Here is an 18061-nt window from a genome sequence, read left to right as displayed (position 1 = left end):
ACAGGGCTTTGTGTGCTCGGTCGACGTTCACCGGTCGGAATTACTAAAACGAATCACTGTCCCGTTTAAAACGTATAAAACGATCATTCTCGACGTGAACGCGAAGGTGAAACGACATATGCTGACGTCGGATCGGAATCGATCGCGACACGATCACCGTTCTTCGTATAAAATCGTAACGAATGTCTCGGTAAATTAAAAATGAATCGGCAACGCGCGCGCGTGCGCGGTACATTGATCGTCGTGAGCGAAGAAGATCAATTTGGAGGGGCGGGGAAGGCGATCGAAAAATCGGCGCGCGGTACATTGATCGTCGAGAGCGAAACAAAGGACGATCGAGGATGTCCAGTTCGGGCCGGGGTGTCTTACAAACGATAAGCATAATTAAAAGGGGGGGGCGGCGGGGGATAAGATGGAGCGCAGCCGCAAAAAAATGTTCGAAACTGTCCCGGCGATTAGGGGGAACGCAGCGGTTAACAAAGGTGCGTAGCGATGGACTGGCAGAGACGCAGGCTGAATTCGTTGGCTACCGATCGATATCGTGTATCACGTGCTGTCAGGTGGACGGTTTCTGAAAGGAGTTTAGCTCGGACCGGTCCCCGCCGGAGCTAGTTTCAAAGTCACAAATACGTCGACTCCCCTGTAAGCAGAGCCAGCGTGTCAGTAACTCGTGAATATTTCATCCGCAATTAAAATAGGTATTAACCCCTTGCACTTGGCGCTATTCTAATTCCAAAGCTAAATTCCGTCTTAGAACATTTTCATCTTATTCGTACGAAACTGATCCGATTTCTGCATATAATATTTAAACGTTTAGTGGTCTATTAACACTTTAACGACCGCTCACACAACACGTGTGTGATGCTACCGCCGAAGGTTGTTGGCCAGTACCACACTCTTTGTGTGATAACTTATGAATGTAAACAAGTGTGGATATTGCTATTGGCTTCGTATTTCATCGCCAGGTCTTTGATTTTAGGTAATTATTGCCTATTTTTCATTTTTAATTAATTCTTCAAAAATACTGCCGGCCCCTGACGACGTTTCACTGCGTAGACGTGCGGTCGTTAAAGTGTTACAAATTTTGTGATGTAACAAATATTTTGCGATATTTTTGTAATCTCTTGGAAATAATGCCACAACAATTTTTAGTGGCGCTTCGAGTGCAAAGGGTTAAGGGAGAGAGCTCGATTGCGAACGCGCAAACGATCGTGAGGGGGAGGGGGGGGGGGCGGGGGAGAGTGTGAGTGAGCGAGCGAGCGAGCGTGCGATATACAGGTGGGTAATTAGCCGATGGACTCGCGTTCTCACCTTTCGTTCTCCCCTGTTTCATTTTCTATTTTCTCGCGACAACCGAGTACACCGTTTCAAAAAAACGAAAAAAATCAAAGCCGAAAGTTCTCCGATGCTCGACGTTCAAAAAAAGAAAAAAGAGAAAAAAAAACGGTATTCGGGAGGGAACAAAAAGTCTGGAATAGTTCTGCTTCTCGCCATACAATATCACAGAGAAAATAATGCATCTTATTTATATTTTTGAACATTCCGCAATGAAACATATAAAAGTTAATCTTAAAAGGTGTTGTTCTTGTTGTTGTTGTTGTTGTTCTTGTTCTTGTAGTCACTTATAAAACGGTATTCGTGAGCTCCGTGCCGGAGAAAAAATACGTTTCGAGAGAGGGCGTGTACGTGTCGCGCGAGCGAGAACAATGTCGCGCCGGCACGCGCACGCATCATGCTATTTTTTACTCGTTTTTGACACGGTGGGGTGAGGGTCGGTTAAAAAGAAGAAACGTGTATTAGTAAGTTTACCTTGCGTTTCAGTTCCACACCAGGTAAGAAACGATCGAGGGGTGGGGTGGGTGGGGAAACGCGATCGCTAAGATCGTTGCTGATTCGACGACTAAAAAACAGTTTCGAACGAGGTAAATTTACTAATCCGTTCTCGGGTGGTGATTTGTAATTCGCTGCCCCATCCTACACGCGAAAACTTATCGCTCGCCTCGCGGGTCGTTCTCCGTTTTCCCCCAAAAAACCGAACGGCGCCCCGGTTCGACTCGATTCTTCGTCTGCTTCTTCCCCGTTGCTTCTCTCTCTTCGAGGTCCGCCGATCTCGTTCGGCTTTTCTCCTTCGATCATGTATATATATATATATATATATATATACTACCTCGTTCCGACAACAGAAAAATGGAACGTAGGAATACGCGCGCCGTGATTCTTCCAACAGAATCCCGAAGGGAATGCCGAATCTTGCTTAACGCAAGGATCGCGTGCTATTTATCGTACGGCGAAACTAATTCTAATGAAATCCATACAATTACGCTGGGAAGATTACGTTTGCGAGCGACGAGGCACGCCCGGAAAAGTCGTTCGAGCGAACAAACACCGTTCGTCGCGGAGCGAATGTACACCTTTCGACTCGTTTCCGCTCTTCGTGGGAGGATTTGATCCGTTTCGTTTTTTTTTTTTTCCTCTTGATCGGAAGGATTTAGCGTTGCGGGGCAGAGCGAGGCGAGGCGAGGCAAAGCGATAAAAAGCGATAGAGGCGAAGCGGAGCGGGACGGGACGGGGCGTGCTGGTAAAATACACTTTCTTTGCAGTCGTCGTCGTCGGTTTCGCTACGCTTGTGTCCTGGCTAAACTATTTTCTCGTTCGCGCGAAACACTTTCTCCGATCGATCGATCGCGCGATCGTTGATCGTTCGGGACGCACGCACGCACGCGGATCCTTAGAAAAAATAAGCTTTCGCTCTATCCCTTAGCCGAAGATTACGCGAACTAGGAAGGCCGCGTCCTCTCGAAACGCGACTCGCGACCCGGCTTTGCTCGCTCGTCGCGAATTCGCTCGCTTCGCGATACATCCCGCGCGTCGCGCTCATTTTACGTACATATGTTACAACACGCCCTCGCTTCGATATACATATATGCATACGTGTATATACATATTCATTGATACTCGCGTTCGCGCTCGGACACTGCTCAAAAGACGATTTACTCTTTCGATATTGGACCGTACGATTCTTCTTTAGAACAATTAGAACAATTCTGAAGAAATTTTGGGAACATTGCAACTCGTTGGAATTGCAAAGAAAATGCTCTGAAAGTTTCCACGATTAGTTTACGTAGGCCAATATTGAAATTCTAAAAGATACGTTTTGTATGTCTATGTCGAATATACATTCTGAAAATTTAATCGAAGTTTGTTAACATTGCGACGAGCTGCAAACGTTCACAGATGGCGAGGATTCTTTCACGATTTCTGGCCAGGACAGTGAATTCCCGATATAAGTCAGTGCGAGCCTCGCGTTTAAAGGTCACTGGGACTACCCATACCACCACGGATAGCGACTTTTACATTTCCAGCGTGTATCTCAAATGCAACGTTCGGCGAGAACCACAGATTTCGTCTAAATGTCACTCGCCAGAACCGCGCGAGTGACTTACATCGAGATTTCAGCTGTAACAAATAGACTGCGGATCTTCGTGCAAAATAACAATTCTTTTAATCTGTACACTGCGTTAAATTGCTCAGTTTCGTCGTGAATGCGTAAAATCCTCAATCTGGTGACGAATCCAAGGACTCTCACATGTTTCTTTAATTTTAAATTTTAAGAATGCACGTAAATCACAAACATCCACAAAGCATATTCTCAAAATTTGCAAAATAAGCCCACGTAAGAAAGTTGCAAAAGCTTCCAGTACTTTCTCCGTAATACCAACTGCGATTTCTCCAAAATTCCTTTTCCACGCAGTGATTGTTCTAACTCCTGAAAAAACAAAATCCATAGTCGTATGGTTTAACATTAGAGTTGTCTTTTGACGAGTGTCCGAATATTAACGCGAGCGACGGTACATATGTATATCGGCTCGACGAGCACTCTTTTCGCAATTCTCGCTCCCGTTTTCGATCATTCTAGGAACATTCGCGCGCTCCTACGCTTTCAACGGTGTTCCCCGTGCATCCCCCGGGACTCTCCGTCCCAGATTCCACGCCGGGAAAGATCGGCCGTTGTTCGAAAGTGTGGAAACGTTCCTTCGAAAATCGGACAAGCACGTCCCTAACGGCGAGACAATTGTTCTATTCGTTCGACGAACGCGGATACTTCGTTACAACGAGTACAGAATTTTCTAACAACAGATATTTTATCGTCGCCACCGTCGATTTACAATTTTCTTAACACGTAACCTACCGGCGGCTACTTAACCCTCGGGTGGACCTTGGAGCTGCTCGACGAACACGTTAGGTTGACCAGAAAACAGTTTACAGTTTACAGGTAAGCTCTGCTTCGTCAAATGGGGATCAATAGAACATAACTGCGGACCCTTGTGCGAAATACAAACGATTTAAGTTGTACAAAACGGGAGCCAAATGGCAATTTTATTCGCTGTTTAACTCTTTGAGGCACACGCTTTTAAAGAAAATAGAAACCTTAGTTGCACAGAATTTTGCGAAATCCCTGCGCCAAACTTAATCACAGCAGCACACACAACCTACTGATGCGTTTTGATTTGCATACATTTTTCTTTCCACTCATTTACGCATTTACTAACCGAATGAAAAACTTTTGACAAAATATTAAACTGTACGAGTAACTTTAACTTTTCGAAGTGGGTTAAAATATATCCCACCATGCATGAAAAGCTAAGCAAAAGGTGGGACAGTTTTTAACCCACCTAGTCCCAAAGAGTTAACGCGTCAAACGCTATGTCGGTCCCTGGGGACAGACGGAATTCGCAAAATAATACACAAGTCATAAATTATTTAAAAATATATTCACTGTCCCAATAGACTCGATTGGAACAGATTAAGCAGATCCACCAGTGCTGGGACAGCCTGTATTTATATAAAAAAATAAAATAGAGAGCGAGAGAAAATTAGCTCCGCGTTTAATGTGTTAATGATTTCAATCAGTTCGAACTGACACATTTACATTTTCAAAGTGTTCTAATTTGCACACTGCTTTAAATCGGACTTGCTCATTCTTGTCAAAAATGCATAGAATCCACAGTCTAAATATAATTCTTATCTATTCCATGGAAAAAAAACGCTCTGCCATCTCGCGGATGATTTCTCTTTCTTGCAAATAATACCGTCAGTAGATTAAAAAGAAAACAATGCAAAGACCCTGTAGCAGCCAACCTAATGTTCCATATTCGTTTGAATCAGTCGATACGCACGATCAGCACAAAGTTGAACGAATCCACTCAAGGGTTAACAGATTGTACAAATCCTATGATTCGCGATCTCTTAATCAATTTTTCATTATCGATAACAATCGCAGTCGTGAACCAACCAGTCACCCCCCGGCAACGTGATCCATCAATTTCCAATCTCAAATGATCTTTACGTCCTCGATATAGCGCGGTCACTGGGAAACATATACATATATTTATATAATTGACAGGCCTCCGGTAGGTAAAGCGTTAACGTTACGAAAATACCTTTTCTTCTTCCGGCGCAACACGATTTTGGATGACCGATCATGGTTGCCGAGATCCGAACATTGATTAAAGACTGGTTCCTCGTCGTCGCCAGGGAATAGAAGAAACGTTACATAGAACGTGTCCGACGGGTACTCGAGTGATTTTTTCACCAATGGCGGATTTGTCGATGACCCATGACCGAGGCCTGCGATGGCAAATATTCCATAAATTCAATCGTTTGCACTCAGTCACTAAGAATCACCGTGCCACCGAGACGATTTTCACGTTGACAGATTTCTGTTTAACCCCTTGTTCACCGCACTGAATTGACCGCTAATTAACCGCTGAATTAAATTAAATTACTGAGTTAACCGCATTGTACTTTCAAGTACAGTGATTTCTCTATACATGTCGCCAAGACCTGGGTGATAAATGTCGCGGAACTATCCCCACTAAGCTCGAGAGGCCTCGGCCGAGGAGTGTAAACGTAACTCGTCTCCTGGACGATACATGACAGTGACAAGACCCGTGTAGTTGACATATATCGAGAATTCACTGTGGCACAGGCGGCGGATCTTTGTGCAAAATTTTCTACCAGAATTGCAACAAACTGGAGTGAAATGGAAATTGATTTTCTTCCTTAATATGTTCAGTAGGTTGAAGATAGTATAACAGTGTTCTTAAGTTCTTCATTTTTGTCATAAATCCATAAAATTCGCTGTCTACTAAATAAATTTCTACTCGACGCGTCTCTTTCTTAATCGAATTGATTTCCATGTTAGCTCTTCAGGATATAATTTTTATCCACGAAGGGTTAAGAAATTGCTGAGATCTGCTTTCTCTCGTTTTCGAAAATCGTCCGGACTGAGACCTGAGAAACGAGACTTTCTTCCTTCGAGTGCAAAGGATTGCAAAAATCCGCCATTGTCGGAGAAGCTTGGGCGCGCGCGTTTCTGTGTGAAATTGCAGCGTGCCAGGGACGAAGGAGTGGGAACCGGAAAGGAAACGGTTGGCACGGGGTTGCTGGGCGCCCGTGGTTTCTTAAAAAAGAGTGCTCGAACCCCGAGACGATTGGTTGGTTCGTGGTCCGGGCCCGGTTCTTCTCCGGGGCCCGGCGTTCTATGTATCGTTCAGCCCGACAATGCTCCGACGGGCTTGGAAAACGATAATTCGCTTGGTACCAACGTAGAAAGGTGGTGTTCCCATGAATGGATGACTCTGCCGATGAACTCACAAAACATCTATCGATCCTCCGTTCGAGAGAAGGCGGTACCGGCCGACTCGTTGGTCCATGTCCACTATGGGTGAACAGACAGACACACAGACACAAAATTGGTCAGTTATCGGGTACAGATTTGGTCGGGGCTCGAGTGCTACGTCTACGGTGGTGTGGCTTGTGTTTTGCGGTGGAGGACGAAGGCTTTCTCCGGATCTTCCTTTTTCGGCACTTTCATCTCCCCTTCGTATCTCTCTCTCTCTCTCTCTTCTTGTTCGATTCTCTGTCCAGTTCTGTCTCGCGAGTCGCGCCAAAACGTTTGGTTCTTAACCGAACGTTTCACCACCCCCGGTTGCAGGTGACAATGGCGCGCGTTTGACACAGGAATGAACTACTCGAGGCACCCCTACCTCCACCGTGTACAGGCTGTCCAAAAATTATATGTCGCGGCCACCATAGCGTGATTCTACGCCTACGATTTGGTGGAAATTGACATAAAAAACTCCCCGCAAAATTGACCTTGACCTTGAGAATCAAGGTCAAAAAACAACAATTTTGTTTTTTTGTTTAATCGTGTTCTACTGGTCATAACGATCAACTTTCTGAAAGAAACCATAGGTCGCGTCTCAACAGTTCTCTTAAAAAATGATGTTGCATTTCTTATAATTTTTGCAGCTTCTCTCTTTCATTCTGTAGTTAGGGAAATAGGAGTATCATGATTATGATAATTTCATACCCAACGAGAAAGCTTGCTGATGGTACCCGCCGTATGATAGTACGCTGTTTACTTATATATTGGCGTTGGATGTAAAAAATTTACAAATAAAGATGACTGCGAAAATTATAAGAAATGCAACATCATTTTTTGAGAGAACTGTTGAGATGCGACCCATGGTTTCTTTCACAAAGTTGATCCGTATGACAAATTTTTGTTTTTTTGACCTCGATTTTCAAGGTCAAGGTCAATTTTGCGGGGAGTTTTTTATGTCAATTTCCACCAAATCGTAGGTGTAGAATCACGCTATGGTGGCCGTGACATATCATTTTTTGACACCCTGTACAGTTCACGCACGAGCGTACATCGGCGGCCGTATACTCGCCTACACTTTATTGGCTTTTGGGTTTAGAAGCCGAGCCTAAGTTCGCGAGCACGAGAATTGAGATAATTGAGTCTTCTAAGACTTGACCCGGAAGAGATTTCAGCTTGCACTGACTGAATTCTGAGCCCCGTATTTCGACTTTGAAACGTTCTGTACAGACTGCGGATTTTCATGCGAAATAAAAATTGTCCGCGTTAATTGCAAGACAGAAAAGGATTTCTACAATCATTTTAACCCCTTGCGATGTAATATCGAGTCAGCCGCGTGACGAAGATTTCGAACAGAATTTTCTGGATATGTAGGTCATTAACACACTAGGTTTACGGAGCATTAAAAGTGAGCATTTTACATTACTTTATAAAAATAAGAAGAATGTGTCTATCCAAGTTTTCAGCCATTTTTTAAATAATATGTACCTAAGGAAATAAGTTTGTCGAGTAATTCCACGTAGATGGATCTTCACAATCTCAATAATCGTAAATTAAAAATATTAGAACCCATAAACCTAGTGTTAATATCTATTGGCCGTAGGTAGCAATTAGAGAATCCGTACAAAAACGATAAATTATAAATTTGCTTTCTCTTCTAGGAAGTTATGTCAGATTGAATCACTGCGACCGTAAAATAAATCATAGTGCAAGGGGTTGGCTGGAGGTAACACAGTAGGATTTTTAGATTCCATAAATGCTTTCTTTGATCCAGTCATTGTTATCATAAACTATTTCTCGGGGACACCGGTGTTCACGGACAGTTTCTAAAATGTTGAATTGTTAACCGTAACGTGGCACGTTTCTAAATAAAAGTTATCGATTTCCGTGCACCCGTTTATTGTCCCGAGCAGGCCGCTAATAAAGTTTCCTTCTGCCTTCTGAGTGTACGGCCGCCATTGTGCGCTCGTGTTGGTCACGCGTTAACGTAGTGTATCGGTTGCAGTTTGCATTACGCCGACGCATTCCCGCATGCAAGACAACAGGAAAAGAATGGTGCATACACCTCCACCCGGGCCGCGAAAGAGCGTCGCGAACTGTCGGATCGGAAACGTTGAACGTAAGCTCCTGGAAAGCCGGCGAACCGAGCGGAATCGTCTTCCTGCCGGTGCTCTCGATCTATCGAACGGTGCCGATTCCCTCGGTTCGCGGGCGCTGCTCGTTACAAAAGTTTTATTCTTGCTAAAAATCATCGAAGAAAATCGCGAGAGAAGCTCGTCCATCACAGAGAACCGAGACACGTGAAATAGAATCATACCACGAGTGTGCAACTTTACTGTTTATAACGTGTATGTATTAAAATCTATGTTACAGGAATATGTTCATAACATAAAGCTACGTTTAGAAGTCGCTAACAATTTATTAGCGAATAAGAATAGTAATAATAATAATAATAATAATAATAATAATAATGATAATAGTAATAATAATAATGACGATGATGACGAGGATGATGATAGTAATAATAATAATAATAATAATAATAATAATGATAATATCGAAAATGTCTCTGTAAGTGGTACTGTTGTTGCAACGACAGCAGCAGCGTTTGCAATAATAAACATATCGACAGTAACGGTAGTAGTAATAGTGGTGGTGGTGTTGGTGGTAGTATTAATGAATAATGGTGGTAGCGATAGTAGTAGCGCTAATAATAATAATGATCATCATAACCGTAATAGTCAATAAGAATAAATGTATAACAACGGTACACTTAATAATGAGAAGTATAATAGTATCACAAAGTAATCATTACACAATACAAGATAGAGATGGTGTGCGTATCAATTTTACATATTTCAGACGTTATAAAAACTTGCAAAACTACGAGTATCAACTATCAACATGCAACGATACGAGAACTCAGAATAAAATTAAAAACGTGTACAGGCGTTCGAATATCCGTTCGACGTATATTCCTAGGGGTGGGGGGTGGGGGTGGGGGTTGAGGAGTGTGTGTGTGAAAAGTTAACGAAAGATACAGGCGGTGTGTTCGAATTGTCTTTATCATCGACCAGAACGTGTGTGGGTGGGTACACGCATTGCGGTATCCCCATACTCATGCACTGTTCCGTTGCGGAAACAAGGTTTGAAAAATTGTTACGCGTGTTCAAGCGCTACGATCTAAAAAAAAAAAAAGAACAAAGGGGGGTGGGGGGGATCTGAAAGATTCGAGAGAAGGAACTACAGACACGCGACACTGTTTTCGGACGAGTACGAGGCCGGCGTTTCGACGTTCTCCGTCTCTCGTATGCACAATAAAGCACGATTAGTATGTCGCGCGCTCGCTGGCCCGAAACCGAAGCGTTCGTATAATTCTTTCGCATCCCGACGAGTTCCCGCCGAAGATTTTCGAAATCTCTTTTCATAGTTTTTGTAGCCTAATACATCAGGCGGGAACTTGCCGGAAATTCGAAAACTCGACCGGAAAGTCGGCCAAGAGAAAAATGCAGAACTTGGATCGACTCGATCAGGACTCCGATTGCGATTCAAAGAGAGATCTGCTACTCGACCGCGTGCAAAATTTGCACTGCAAATACACGATAAACGCAATCGGAGAAACGAGAAAAACGATCGACCCCCGCGTGTGGCGAACGGACAGCCGTCTCGACGACCGTTGTCATCCGCAAAATGTCAGTTTTAAGACCGCTTCTTTAAAACTGAATTTTACGGCGTCGATCGCGATCCGATCGTCCGCCCGCCTGATTCGCGGGGATGCTCGGTGAAAATTTCGACGGCAAAGAGATATAGATCCGTGTGTTACGTTCGGCCGCGTGACCTCCGAATTTTCCAATCATTTCACGCGACGCGTTTATTCGAAACGGGCCGCGGTACGAAAAAATCACAATCAAACAGACATCGAGGAATAAAAAGGGTTTCGAAAATTGCACAGCCTGCTAATGTTTCCGCGCGATTCCGTTCAGACGATGAAATTTCGTTGCGCATCCGCGAACGCTATGCTACAGGGCTCGACGACGACCGTTCGCATACATCGAACAACCATATGGAAATCGGCTCCGGCGTTTTTCCCGATGAACGGATGAACGAATGAACAACGTGTAGAAAATGATCACGTGGAATACAACGATCGGAACGTGTAGTACAAACGATCGCGTCGGTTTCCGCAAACTGGTTTCTCCTCGCACAGCTTCCAAACCGAATACTAGTTTCGTACATAGTACGTCATTATCGTATAAAATTGCGCGTACGCAAAAAACTCTCGCTCTGCGCCTCGATCTCGACGCTGAATAACTTCCCTTATCTAAATATCGTGTGTGTGTGTGTGTGTGTGTGCGTGTGAGTGTACGTGCATGTGTGTCTGTGTGTTTGTATAATATTCGACTACACTGTCACGGACAGTAACGCTGAACGATCAACGATGCGAAATACTTGGAAGATTGTATGAGAAGTAGATGAACCGTAAAAGTAAGATTACGTGTCTAAATGGGTTACCGAATAACTCCCGCTCGAAACTCGCAACCAGTCGAATTCTAGAGTACTTATCGTTTAGCAAAGAATAAATAATAGTTTCTGGCAAACACGCTACTAAAGAAACATGCAATGTCTCGGCTACCGTTCGTCTTTCGTTCGGAACATTGTATGGAATCTTTAATCGCGGGATATGACGCGTCAATACGAAAATGTGGGCCGTGTGAGCCTTCAGGTCGACGCCCTTCGAGTTAAAAAAAAAAAAAAAAAAAAAAAACAAACAAACAAACAATCGACCGATGTCGACTGCATATTCCGAAAATCTGTTCTGAACAGAAATAAAGCGAGTCTCTCGACTCTGTTTCTCTTTTTCTCTCTCTCTCTCCCTCTCTCTCTCTCTCTCTCTGACACACTCACTCGCTCGCTCTCATTCTCGCGCACTACAAATATGTACAATTTGAGAAAACCCGGAAGCTGTGAGTTTTCTCCGACAGATTCGGTCGAATCGACGCGCAGCGACGTGTCGCTGTAATTTCGTTTGAATTAAAAAAGAACAAAAAGAAAAAAAGAAAGAAAAGAAGAGCTAGTTTCTCAAGCGACATCGACTCTCGCATCGGAACCACGGGCTACAAACGTTGCTCGGTGCCGGACGACAAAATGTGTCAAATCAATGCGTCCTCAGGTGGTCGAATACTTGGCATTTCATGCTGGCATAAACGAAAAGCTAATAGTACAAAGTGGGTTCATCCATCCTTTGCCGTGAACTTGTAAAGCTTGAATGCCAGTTCAGAGAACTGTTTAAAGTAACCTTTAAGTACAAAGCTTTCAACGAAACGCGTGTGTATATACATACATACATACATACTTAGGATACATACATACGTACATACATACATACGTAAATAGTTTGCTAGTCACTATGTGTCTAAGGTAGCTGAACGTACGAGTGCCGAAGAACATTTGACGTTACTAGTGCTCTGTCGATGACTACTTCTACTCTTTTCCCCTCGCGGGAGTAAACTTTTTGCAGTTTCTCTGAGACTAGCTCTTTGGTGGGTACTAACGTGTGTACGGCTACTGCTATGTGTAAGGGGATGGTGATTCATCACCAGAGATGCAGAGGACTCACCAGATTCCCCATCTTCATCTCCGGTCGTATCTCCGGTCGTGTCGCATTCACTGCTGTCCGCTTCGCTCGACTCGCTAGGAGTTTCTTGTCCTCCCATCCCTATTGGAATACACTCCCCGGTTCTGTTTGCTGTCGCTGGTACAGTTTGCGACATACTACCGCCCACTCGGTGCATAAATAAGCTAACCTGCAACAGATTCGAATCCCTTTCAATAAAACCCCGACCGAATCGAAATCCTGTACCCATCGGTCGACAACAGGATCATTGTTGAACCTACAGCATAGCTACCAACCGTCTAGTTTCGATGATTCTTGGACATGTAGAAATCACTGCTTTGAACAACTTTTCTAGCGACGGTCTCGCTTCGTTACCGAGAACTGAGTGAAGCAGATAAGAAACAGTTGTTCAAAATATTGAGACTTATAACGCATCCAAAAATCATCGAAACCTGAAGATAGTTTACTGTCCCGTGGGTTCATCGGATCATTTAGTCGAGGACGCCTACCTTAAAGTCCGCACTGTACGCTTTGTGATGTTTGTCCTTGTGTGCATCGTCCAAGCCCCATTTGTCTATACTCAAGACCAGCGTAGGTGGCATAGGTCCGAGGCTAGCAAGCGATCCTGCCCTAGGCTTCATATGCGACATTTGCGACATTACCATCGGCAACTCCATAGTTGTACCGTCGCAACTCAATGCCCTTGTCGATCGATCGATCGGTAACTCTCCGTTATCGTATTCCGGCGTGAAGTAGTCGCGCACAAAGAACGTATTGAACCAGAAATGAAACAATTTCTCCTGCGGATCAGACAATAGGATCGGTCGATCGTGAATTTCAATAGGACTCACAGCTACAGGTGTGCGAAAACTCGAAACCGTCGGATACACGATGGTCGGAAAGGTGTCGGAGAGCTATTGGGTCGAGACGAGTAGGGTTCTCGAATATGTTGGGATTCCTGATATTCTCGGGAATCCCTAATATTCGCGACAATCCCGAAATTTTCGAGAACCCATCCTGAATAAATTCAAATTTATCCCGAATAAAATTCTCGACCAGTCCCGACCCGACATTTTCGGGTTCTCGCACACCTCTATACACAATGGAATCGTTCGATTACCTTTCGCTTCATTTTTGGCCTATTAAAAAAATCTACTCGTATGTCCCCGGTCAGCGCGACGCTATGCTTCAGGGGGATGCAGACGGTCGCTATTCCTTTCCGTACTTCTACTATATCGGAACTAAATATCCTCTTCTTCGACTCGGATATCACACAATGCAAATCTGAAACACAAGGCTGCATGTTACTCTGCATTATCCTGCTTCGTTTTATCGTTCCCTTGTAAATAGACTGCGAATATTTTATGCATTTCGAGCTTCTACTGCAAAAACTCTTTTCAAGAGGAAACAAATTTGGAATTTTATAAAATGATTTATGGAAATGGGAGTTCGCATAAAAATTTCGCAGCTTACTTATAGGTAACTGTAGGCTGTCTTTACTTACATCCTTGACCTCCGTGAAATATAGGCGCTGGATCCAATTCTATTTTTCGCAACAACAATTTAACCGGTTGATAATTCAATCCCTCCTTAACAAGAGTTGCATAATAATCGACGTACCTTCTCTGAGAAGGTATCGTTACCCCCTTCCTGTAGGAATAACGAGGAACAAACAACGAAATGAAACGATGGCCTACGTGCAGTACAGAGCCAGCAGAGTTGGGCAATATTTCGTGCAGCTAATGATTCGTGATTGATGAAATTAAATAATTTAATCGATCAATGCCCGACTCTGTAGGACACTCGCAAAATATTGTTCATATTACAAGTAGTTACCTATCGTGCGTCCTTTTAGTTCCATAATAGTTAAGAGCTTCTGTGGCTGTGGGAAATTGTTTGGTGTGAAGAAGGTAACAACAAACCATGACGCCTGTTCGACCTTTGCCCGCTTTACAGTGAACTACAGCTACGTTTTCTTGGTGCTCAGAAAGCCATTGGTGCACATCTTCGCAGAACGGTTTTATTTGATCCAGCATCGGCGGATTGTGATCATCGAACGCATAAGTAGCTACCCGTTGTTTGAACTTCTTAAAGTCGTACGACCTCTCCGAACAGCTGAAAATCATTTTGTCAATCGTTTTAGATCGTTCCTTTTCTGCAGAACAAATGATCGAACGTAACGCCCGTAACACCGAAACTTACAGATTGTAAATTTTATAATGATCTTTGTGTCTAAACTCCAGCAATTTAACAACATCGTCGATGTGATTCCTATAGACCCCCTCTAGCTTTTCAGCGGGGAAACCCATTGCTATCAAGTTATCCCTGATATCTGTCATCGATAGAAAGTGATTAAGGAACACATAAACGAAATTAGCCACACGCAGTACGTTCGATGCAGTCGACGTACACCGACGATATTTCACCGATAAAAGGATACATGTGAGATCAAGATCAAAACCATCTTCTGTAAACCGTTTGCGACGTTTGCTGACCAGTCCCTTGATGCGGTTGGTCATCTTCATATTACTGATAGTATTTGCCATGCTCGAATGACTCTGTTTCAAATCTTCCGCCTCGAGTCTAAAGAATTCAGTCTCCGCTTCTTCTTCACTACACCTTTCCTGTGTTTCCTGCTTCTCAAAGAATTTTTTAGCCTGGAAAGGACAAGACGTTCGTGTTATCATTCTCCAGAGTTTTGTGTTACATATAGCGGTGGAATTTACCTGTGGCTTACGAGCCGAGGCGTCACAAGAGCCCAGTTCTGGTCCTCTTTGTTCCTCCAGACAAACATGGAGGGGTGTTACTGGTGCTGAGATATGCTCTGAGATTTTATTATTTAGCCTGCTGCCTGTAGGTCTCCTGCAGGAAAAGCATACACCCATCAATTCCCAGAGCATGTGTGCCTTATATTATCCATTTCATCGAGCCTTTATACTTTCTGTTCGATAATTTGCCACTAGATTATAGTTCGGCATTAGTATCACCATGGCACTCACCAGTTCCACGTAACTACCCACGTGTACAATGCGCACAAAAATCAACCGCGAAGGGTCTGAACACACTACACGTCACAATGTACCAACGAATGCTATAGGTACGCTCGCGTTTAGCGACCGATCTTTACAATCTTCCATGGAGCTCGTAGAAACGCCAGGCAAGATATAACGTTTCCCTACATCGTTTAATCCTGTCGCTTTAGAAAGCACGCGTCGATCACTAAATATCAAGACCGCATTCGTCGCCTACGCTAAACTAAAACAAAACCGATCCGGTGTCACGGATAAAATGCGATCACGAACAACAACGGACTACACGTCTACAACGAAAAGATACAGAGATACTGACAGACGGCAAGAAAATCATGATCGGAAGGTGAAGGAGGAAGAAAAAAGGAAACATAAATCTGTATCTGATTTTGATTTGAAAATGCGTTCGTGGAAGTGTCGTGGGGACGATCGGTCTGTCCTTCATCGACGAAATTCGACTGAGAAGCGTGCCAGTGTCGCGTTCCCCGTTTCGCAGAGGTGCTCTATCGTGCACGGAGCTTTCGACACTGGTAGAAACATGTATTACAGCGGTGAGAGTACGTCGTGGTGAACACGTGAAAGAGGAGAAACAGCGGGGAAAAGTGGACGACGAAGTTTTTCCCGGTTAGGAGTGCATCGCCGAGAGAACGTTGCTCGCGTGAAAACGCCGTGTACAGAAGCGTCGAGGGAAAAGTTAGGTTAAGCACCGTTAGCAGTACACCACAGAGGCCACTTAACACCAGATTTCCATGCCAGTTCCACTGATACACCGTCCGCGGTCTTCTGGATCGCGGGCACGTCTGACATCCGCGGTGAATTTCCACGGGCCGTTCAAACCAATCGTTCGGGACACCATATTACATTGGTAAAGCGAAGAAGCAGCCGTTCGTTGCGCGTAACGTAAAATTCGGAGCAGTAGTTTCGGAGCATGTTCGACTTGTGCAGAAGTTCGACGGCACTCCCAGTTTCACGGTGAATCTCTACAAAAGAATAATAACATCCAGAAGGAGAGGATCGTCTCTCGGGCCGAGCTTCGTCGTGTTCGTTCTGTTCAGCCTTGTGCTCTCGGCTCGTCGTCGGCTAAGTTTCAAACACTTCGGGACGAGTGTTTAACTCGACAGCGGACCTCCATTCACAGTACGATCACGTTCCCCGTGGTACAATCGTGTCATCGTGTCAAAGCAATAACTCGCGGCAGCTTGTCCCCGTGTTTCTATCGCGCGGCGAGCAAAAGAGGTGGCATTTTTCACGTACACGCTCTTGAACGAGAGGAGAGGAGAGACAGAGAGAGAGAGAGAATAATAATAAGAAAAAAGAAATAATAAAAGAAAAACAACAGCGATTCCCTACGTTAGTCCCTCGGTTTTTGATAACGTAGGTAGAAGCGTAGCACGCCAGGTATATAGGTGTATTCGCGTACGCGGATACGCACACTCACCAACAATGCATAGAATCATGCACCGCAGGTGTTGCAGAGAACAGTCCACTCTGCGAACGAACGCCACGATGCTCTCTATGCAGGATTTTACGGATGATCGTACCGGAATCCGGCTGCTGCCGTCGTTCTTCTTTTCGTGTTCGCTCGCATTTCTTCGTCGGATAGCCGACACGGAACGAGCACCGATCGGTAAAATCGGTGAAAGCCGCTCCGCGTTTGATCAACGAACGGTGGTACTCATTGTAACATCCATTTCGAGCACAATTTCCATCTGATACGAAATCGAAAGTGTTCCGCAGCCACCTTTATCACTAGGAGCGCCATTCACAATGACGCGTTCGTACCGCTCTCTCTCACTCTCTTTCTCTCCCTCTCTCTCTCTCTCTCTTTTTCTCTCCCTCGTTCTCTCGCTCTTCCGATTGCGCTTCTTTTCTGTCCGTCGTCGTTCGGTCGACGACGTTCACCTCCGCTACCCCGGAAAATATATTCTTCTGTTATTCCCTCGGACCGTTCACCGTGTGCCTCCGACTTTATGGCCGTAGCTCACCGGTCAAAAGAAGGAAGTGGGGAACCGACAGAGGCTCGCGGAGGCTTTGTCCTCTTAGAAGTTTCATTCCCGGAAACTTTCGCTGCTACTGAGACGCTCCGTCAGTATCCTTTTCTTTGCGCATGCGTTCCCTCGTTTTCCCCCATATTTTTCCGCCGTTTCTTCCTACTTACCGATTGTTCGCGCCGAATCACAAGGATTCAACCACGGCTGCGGTGTCGGAGCAGCAGTTTCGAAGGAGTTTCTGATCACTGGAGACTCCATCTTAGTCGATGGAAGAAAAATCAAAAATGTCCTAAAAATAATTGAAACTTGTAATCAAACTATTCATGTATTAAAAGTACTACAAGTAATCATTGATCTTCACCGTCTTCCTTTTCGTATTAGAGGGGGGAAAACCCTGTTAGAACCAAATTCGCGTTGTAGTTTGTTTTGTAGAAGTACTTCGTATCCTTAATTAATGAAGAAATCGCTAAATCAATTTCGGGGACTACCCTTATCGTTTCTCGACGCCATCCCCGCGTGCATAAATTTTGTCTTTTATAGAGCGTAAACAGTATTCGTGAAAACTTTATTCGTGATAAATTTGCAGTCGGGGATTTTGATTGCCGACTCCGCAGTCCTGGATAAAACTTCTTTCCCCTCGAGTTCTGCAATCGATGCAACTTTTTCCCTCGCATGATTAAACCTTGTTCAACGCGATCTCCTCTTTCGCGCCTGTCCGTCACGTATCCGATGGTATCCGAAGGCTTCTTCTCCAGTCGCT

At 44.4% G+C, this 18061-nt stretch overlaps 1 protein-coding gene across 4 annotated transcripts; it reads right to left on the bottom strand.

Moving 5' to 3' along the window:
• Positions 1-346: 346 nt before the first annotated feature.
• On the bottom strand, positions 347-17405 carry Pten (phosphatase and tensin-like protein). 4 transcript variants are annotated; one of them, XM_076798163.1, is made up of 10 exons: positions 16661-17404; positions 15008-15536; positions 14722-14938; positions 14484-14613; positions 14118-14396; positions 13786-13931; positions 13402-13565; positions 12791-13081; positions 12285-12471; positions 347-640 (listed from the first exon to the last, which is right to left on the bottom strand). In XM_076798163.1, exons 2-10 carry the CDS (start codon positions 15179-15181, stop codon positions 621-623), a joined length of 1608 nt encoding a protein of 535 aa, XP_076654278.1. In that variant the 5' UTR covers positions 15182-15536; positions 16661-17404; the 3' UTR covers positions 347-620. The 4 variants fall into 4 exon arrangements, with proteins under 4 accessions (XP_076654278.1, XP_076654277.1, XP_076654275.1 ...); XM_076798162.1 differs by lacking the exon at positions 347-640 and adding an exon at positions 6334-6721; XM_076798160.1 differs by lacking the exon at positions 347-640 and having other exon boundaries at positions 8898-12471; positions 16661-17405.
• Positions 17406-18061: the final 656 nt, after the last annotated feature.

The sequence above is a fragment of the Halictus rubicundus genome, chromosome 12, assembly GCF_050948215.1.
Source record: "Halictus rubicundus isolate RS-2024b chromosome 12, iyHalRubi1_principal, whole genome shotgun sequence".
Classification (NCBI taxonomy): domain Eukaryota; kingdom Metazoa; phylum Arthropoda; class Insecta; order Hymenoptera; family Halictidae; genus Halictus; species Halictus rubicundus.
This window is presented reverse-complemented; position numbering and strand designations above follow the sequence as displayed.

Coding starts and splice junctions, on each gene's coding strand:
- Pten (XM_076798160.1), bottom strand. CDS start 15,181: ATGCTCTGGGAATTGATGGGTGTATGCTTTTCCTGCAGGAGACCTACA. Junction 14,939..15,007: donor CCTCGGCTCGTAAGCCACAG/GTAAATTCCACC, acceptor TGTCCTTTCCAG/GCTAAAAAATTCTTTGAGAA. Junction 13,082..13,401: donor GGCCAAAAATGAAGCGAAAG/GTAATCGAACGA, acceptor TCTGATCCGCAG/GAGAAATTGTTTCATTTCTG.